This window comes from Arachis ipaensis, chromosome B06, assembly GCF_000816755.2.
Source record: "Arachis ipaensis cultivar K30076 chromosome B06, Araip1.1, whole genome shotgun sequence".
In the NCBI taxonomy this organism is placed as follows: domain Eukaryota; kingdom Viridiplantae; phylum Streptophyta; class Magnoliopsida; order Fabales; family Fabaceae; genus Arachis; species Arachis ipaensis.
This window is the reverse complement of record NC_029790.2, coordinates 86,895,660-86,902,891: the sequence shown is the minus strand read 5'-3', so window position 1 is coordinate 86,902,891 and position 7,232 is coordinate 86,895,660. Positions and strand designations below refer to the sequence as shown.

Here is a 7,232-nt window from a genome sequence, read left to right as displayed (position 1 = left end):
TTACTAGTAACAACATAAATGAGATTGACAATCTCATCTCTCAATTAATGCATTATTTTCTGTTAAAGACTTGGGCAATTTACATTATTCCTTGGCCTCGATTTCAAAACTTTCTCAAATGGTGATTTACACGTTATCACAGTCAAAATATATCTTAGACCACCTGAAACTTGTAGGGATGGCTATTGCTAAGTTAGTAGCAACACCTATGTTATCCCAATGAAACTTGTTTTCCAAGGATCTAAACCTTTTAAAAATCCAAATTTAACTGGGGGTTTAGACATACCCAGAAATTGCCTACTCTGTTAATAGAGTTAGTCAATTCATGAAGAATCCACAACAACATCACTGGAAGTCTGTAAAACGCATTCTTAGATACTTATAAGGTACATTCAATCTTGGTTTAGGTATTGGTTTTATGGTTGTGGAACCCAAATCATTTCAATTAGCTGATTAGTTTTATATTACATTGAAAAAATAAAATATATACACTAACTTTATTATCCTAATTCTAATTTCTTCAGCAATCAGCCGCCACCTCCTGTCCATCATCCTTGCTAGTTTATTTTATGATGCTTAAAGACTCAATGACTCATGTTATGTTATGTGGTTTATTTTGTGATATTCTTTTTTTTTTGGTGAAACTTTAATCGAAGTTTGTCAAACGACGGATATTTGATTATGTTTATTTGAGTATGAATTTGATGATGTTGTAGTTCGTAATTAACCTATTCTCTCTTTTTTATTTTTCATACTATTACATATTTACAGAATTTTTCCCTTTTCAATTTTTTTTTAAATTCAATTTTCAATTAGGTATCCGATCGGAACCGGTGAACACCCCTAACTCTTTTTGGGTGTTTAAATTTCTTAGTGAGCTTTCCATTTCTTCACCTATTCCTCCAATTATATTTTGTGACAATCTAAGTGCTGTCATATTAGCTGCTAATCCAGTATTTCATAATAGAAATAAGCATTTTGAAATAGAATTCCATTTTGTCCAATATCATGTATCCAAGAGACAACTCTTTGTAATTCATATAGCATTGGATTCTCAAATTGCAAACGTCTTAACAAAAGCCTTGTCTGTAACGCCTTTCAAAAAGTTTAAGGTCAAACTTAGAGTGGTTGTTTGTGATGCTATGTTTGAGAGGGATGTAGAGAGTAATAGAGAAATTGTTATAACAAAAGTATAACTGAGTGTTAGTTAAGGCAGTTATGGTTTAGGTAGTAAAAGTAGTTAAGTTTCTTGTGTTCATTAGTGCAAGAGTAGAGAAAGATTTCATAACTCAAACACAGCTTTAGATTGTTTTTCTAAATTCTTTATATTTTTTTGGTAATTAGCCGGGGCCTAAGCCCAAAGAAAAGGAAATTACATCTCAACAGCTGATTTAGCATCATATCTCCTCAGATGTTCTATATCAGAAGGGCATACATGTAAAAAGATGAACCCTTTTTTATTTCTAATTCCATCCTTAGCTAATTAATCCGCACATTGATTAGCTTCCCTATATGTATGGTGGAATCTGAGCTCCCACGGTCTATTCTTGTACTCTGCAATTTGCTCCAGTAATATGTTTATGGACTGAGCTCCTGTGAATCTGTTAATGCAGTCAATGGCATTCTGGGAGTCTGCTTCAACAATCAATCTTCTTATGCCCTTCTCTGCATAATTCTGCTTCTTCGACCATTTCTTCATACCCCTAAGCCCAGTCCAATATAGTCAAATCCAACCTCTGTTTTGAACTATATGTCCTGGGACTTTGACGGTTTCTCTGAGTAAGGCCAGATCAAAATGGGAAGAACGGCCGAAGACAAGAAAAACTCTAAGGGACATCTAAAGATTGAGAACTTTTAAATTACAAAAACAGTGTAAATTCAAGACTTTGGTTGAATCAGTAGAGTCATGTAAAATATACTGCCATATAGAGAAAACCAACTTCTGAATGGTATAGCTATTTAGGTAGCGTTTCCACAAAATCTTATATAAAAAAACAACTGCTATAGAAGGTATAGATTCAATCATATAAAGAAAAAAAACTCGTAAGATAACCAATCTTCGGTACCAAACAGAAAAAGGTTAACCAATCTTCACCAGCTCATTCTTGTATGTAGCTGTTATCACTTATCAGCAATGAGCTACTTGAAGATATGCATATAGCCATATAGGTTTGTTAACGACAAATTACCATTCATGACCATTACTTCACCTAACAGAAATTTACCTAAAGAAATTACTCATATAGACAATTCGAGTTTAGCTGTGTCTATAGACATAGCTTCTGATAAATCATACACCACAAAAACGAGTTTATAATTATTAAATAACTATTGGATTCTTCCTGAAGTTGCTATGCCTTCTAGAAAACATGCTACAAAATTAATCATACATGTCACTAATAATCAACATACATGATTTAAAGCAACAAATAGTAACTATGTTGATCTAGGATAGCCAATGACATCAAATGTAGTAATTTACTTCCCTTGTAAGAGTGACTTAACAATAGTGTCGCTCATACCGTCAGCATGAGGGAACAAGTGACCGGCACCTTGAAGCTCATGATAGTGAATCCATGGAAGGTTTTGTGCTATGTAACGCTGCACTTGAACAGGCACTATCAAATCGTCATCTCCTTGCCAAATATGGACTGAACCTTCATTAGTTGGAAATGGATTTTGCAAATCCAAAGGACTGAATTCCCACTTCCCAAATGCAACATTTAAGTCACGGTGGACGCTTTCATGTTCTCCTAGCTGTCTTACCTGTGCCTGTTTAAGACCCAAAATAAAAACAGTTAATATGGCAGGAGCTGGGAAACTAATTATTTCTTTAGAGGCTGGAAGGCATAAAGTATTCACGTCAAATGATCGAACAGAAAAAGAATATCAAGTTAAAAACAACTACAAGGCAAGCTCAATTAAAATGAGATTAACCAGAAAGTAGATGGTACTCAAATCCACTACATCTCAAACAAAACCGTGTCTGAATATAAGTATATACTACTTTACTAGTAGACGAGACATACAAGAATACTTAATTAGCTTCTTATATGTGATAAGTTGCTTTTGCATTTGTCAAATAAATGTAAAACCAACTACAAAATGACAAACTAGCCAAGCATGATACAGTTCAACAGTGTGTAAAATATAATTCTCTGTGATTCAACAAGAATATAACATCTAAATTTGCAGTCATCACACACGTATAATTTCAATAGAACCTTTAAAATTTCAATAGAACCTTTAAAATTTCAAATTTCAATATTACCAACAGAACCATACGAAGTAGAAAAATATTTCTGGATACGAAGGATAAAAATATCAGGAGACATCAAGTAGTTTACTTATTTATTCATTTTGGTGCAACTGAATTTATTAAAGAGGCAAAATTGAAAAAATAAGAAAATAATTAGCTCCTACAATATCCATCTCCCAATGTGTTTTTCTAGGAAACATCTGGCAGCTTGCCCTATGACAGGAAAGAGAATCCATAATATACAAGAGAGCAACAGTGACAAAAGATTGCCTTTAATCCGAGTAACAATTTTCTAATACTATTTAAATAAGTTGCTTAAGTAATTTGAAAGAAGATAAGAAGAGTCTTGCCCCATTAGGTGAGGTCAGCTATATGGATCTAACAACGCACTTGTGCCTTGTCATGAATGATGTTTGAACCCAATCCATTTAAAAGTAAATAACCAAATAAAAAAGAAAAACAAGAGAATTAAGATCTGTCATGAGCAGTGCACCAACGCCCAAGAGCAGAAACAAAACATGTTCTCCCGATACAAAATATAAAATATTTTTAACATTAAGTGCTTCTCTTGAAATCTATTCATTTTGCTAACAAAGTGACACTCCATGCTCCTCATGAATGCAGGCTATCTGTTGCTTGCATATACCACATTGATTACAAAAGTGCACTAAAATCTTGGTCTGGATGCTCACTATGGTTTAACTGAGAAATAAATAAATAAATAAAATAGCTCCTGATAGAGCCTAGTGACATTGATTTTTCCACATTGCACACTGATATAGTAAGATAAGATTTAGTTGTAATGGTTGTTGAATTTTGTGCCTGAGATATCTTTGAAAGGCCATTGGTAAACTACATACACACTGTTGTTTTTGTCAGCTTCTAAAGTTATGACTGGAGTTGTTTCTACCAGTCTTACAAAAGAAGGGGGAAAACCGGTAAAGAGATTAAAAGGTATCAGAAACTTAAGCACGTGTATTAATAATTTCCTAAGTCTATACTATTACTGTTACTTCTGATCCTATGCACCACAATCACCAAGAAACATTTAGTTCAATCTGAATTAGTTTAACAGAAAATATGAATTATCAGTTATTCGGCTTTCACTCAATCGCATGCAGGGGAAGAAAAATAATGATTCTTTCAATCACCTATAGACCAGATACATACCACATGGTTGTTTCTATCAGCCCTCTTAGGCATCAGTTCTTTGTCTTGAACGGAGAGAAGATCTGTACTTTGAAGAATTAAACTTGATGCTGGAAACCATCTTTGACTGTTCCACCAGTAAGTTAGCCATGGTATGTAGTGAGCAACACGAGTTGTCCATTGGTCTTGTAGCTTTTGTTGGTAAAAGACTTCACTACTTAAGTTTGCAGGAAGACCCGACCACCAGTAGTTAACAGCTGGGGCTATGAGCACTGCACCAGCCAGTCTGCCAATTAAAAAATTTTATTACCGTAAGGATAATCCAGTAAAGAACAAGTATACTCCGTCTCCACTGAAGCAAATATTTTGCCAGGATTACTTGGGAAATACAAAAGAAAGAGGGTAAGTACAAAGTCAAATGCCAATATCATTAACAGGATGGTATTCTTGAGCTCACCTAAACTGAAGTATTCACCAGATTATAATAATTTTCTCATCCAGTCCCTTAATTTTGCATTGCTTTAGTTTATCAGTTTATGCTAGTAGGTGGTTAATTTTTGGATCAGTGACTGGCTAGTATAAACTTGGGCAACAAAGTATTGATTAGTCCTATATTCATGATATTATCCTCCTCTGCAATAGAATAATAATGTGTGCATCTATAAGAAACAATATCCATCAAGATATTAATGCAAGCTTGCCAAAAACGGGGAAGTTTTCTTTTCTTTAACAGAAATTACATGTAACCTGAAAAAATCACAAGTCCTACCTGTCAGGGATATACTTAAGGCAATTCCAAACAATCTGCCCACCCAAGGAGTAACCAATTATGTAGAATTTAGGCCCTAATCCCAATTTAGCAGCAAATTCTTCAATATCTAGGGCCAGGCTCTTTCCTGTTTGATTTGGATCAGGATCACTTTCCCCATAACCAGGTCTATCAAAAGACACAATGTAGATCCCCAAGTCCTCAACAACATCCTGCAGAAATGCCAATTCAAATAGTACAAAGTGTGAAGATATCAGATAATACCATGATATATTGAAAGAAATTAGATAAAAAAATGTAGCTTAGTAAATAGTTACTGGTGATAAGGTTTTGGCAATATAGGCATCATGCCTGCAAGAATCAAAACCATGGACAAAGATGATTTTATTCTTTGCAGCATCTTTTGGGACGCCGTGTTCTTTGTATGCTAAATTCCTTCCATCCCTTAGTTTGATTCTCGGCGCTGTTATAGGCGGTGCACCAGGAGTGCCACATATCTTGGGAGGAGGAGGTTGAATAGCCTGATAGGCCCCAAAAAGAAACCCAATGAACAACACTATAATCGCTGTTCCAAGAAGTCCTGAGAGAATACAAAGCTAAATTAAAACAGTAAATACAGAAAGTAACATTTCAAAGAGAGATAACAAGTATATCAATATTCAATACTCTTCATTGTTATTATCCTATTCCACAATATATGCAAGCTATGATGTACAAATACTTCGTTTCTATTCAAATATCTGTACCATAGGCATATCTGCATCATATACAATTAAATTAAACTTCCTAATTGTGACTATAGTTTTGATAAAATGGCCGTATTTACATATTCCTATTTGTGCAAAACGGAAGGCAAGACTAGCTAGCTTTAATTCTCTTACAAGAAACTAGTATAACTTGGAAAACAACAATGATAAAGCCACGAAGAGATTCTATTAGTTCCTACTAAACAAAACAATTAGATCAAAACTAAGGGTGAATTTTCAGTATTATGAAATCAATATGTGTCTCTTGAATCTCAAATTCAATTATGCCAGCAATCCAAAGAGTTGACTTACTATACAATGAAAGAGTGCAGAGATAGAAGGAAAGAGGAAGAGGTACCAGAGGGGAGGTTGGAGGAGTTAGTTTTCTTGTTCCTGCGAGTGTGAGCACGCGCTGACGCTGCGGAAATCCTTTTGCTGGTTCCGATTGCCATTTTCCTTCTCAGTTCTGGTTAAAGAACATTGACAATTGAGAAAGATGATCAACACAACGCAAGTGAAGAGTGAAAATGTAACAGTGACAGTTTATTTTTCCAAAAACAAAAAAAAAAAAACCTAAAAACAGAAAAATTATTATTTTTTATCATGAATCGTAAATTTTGTTTTTATTTTTTATTATATGTTGCTGTATCTAAAGTTTTTTTTTAATAAAAAAATGTCGCAATTTTTTAAATTATTTACTCAAGTGTTATTATTTTGTCAAAGTGACATTGTTCGAAAAAATTTAAGATTATTTCATGAAATATAAATTTGTAAGATTGGAGTAAGGATTTGATAGATCTTCTTATTCCGAGTCGTTATCTTCATAGGCCGATAGGCGTAAGTAGGTGAGATAATATATGTATTTGAATATGAAGATATGATTCAAATATAAAGATATAATTTCATATGATTCAAATTATAAAACTCTATCTATGGTTATTATTCAAGGTTTCCGAAACCATATTTGGTTTGCGCTGGAAGTCAATGATTTTTATCCTTTTATGGGGTTTAACAGAAAATGTTCAGAACAGACAGACATCTTGTATTTTTCTTTTTGCGTCAGTCAGAGTTGCTTATGCAGAAGTTTTTTTTTTTAGAAATATATATATAAAAAAACATAAATAACAACAAAGAGATACCAATTAATTAAATTGTTCCTGATTATTTCAATTTATCAAAAACGTCTTTACAGGTGAAAACTCTAAATACTTCTCTCCACAACCCTCACACTCTTATTTTTTTTCTGATATCTTCTAAGAATCTAGCACATAACCGGTCTTTACAACCACGATACCACCAACCATATTCA

The 7,232-nt window shown here is 33.7% G+C and overlaps 1 protein-coding gene across 2 annotated transcripts; it reads right to left on the bottom strand.

Moving 5' to 3' along the window:
- On the bottom strand, positions 1,905–6,459 carry LOC107648842. Of its 2 annotated transcripts, XM_016352654.2 has the most exons (6): positions 6,282–6,459; positions 5,495–5,757; positions 5,178–5,389; positions 4,430–4,694; positions 2,596–2,772; positions 1,905–2,107 (listed from the first exon to the last, which is right to left on the bottom strand). In XM_016352654.2, the coding sequence occupies exons 1-6, from the start codon at positions 6,373–6,375 to the stop codon at positions 2,081–2,083; spliced, it is 1,038 nt and encodes a 345-aa protein (XP_016208140.1). In that variant the 5' UTR covers positions 6,376–6,459; the 3' UTR covers positions 1,905–2,080. The 2 variants fall into 2 exon arrangements, with proteins under 2 accessions (XP_016208140.1, XP_016208139.1); XM_016352653.1 differs by lacking the exon at positions 1,905–2,107 and having other exon boundaries at positions 2,206–2,772.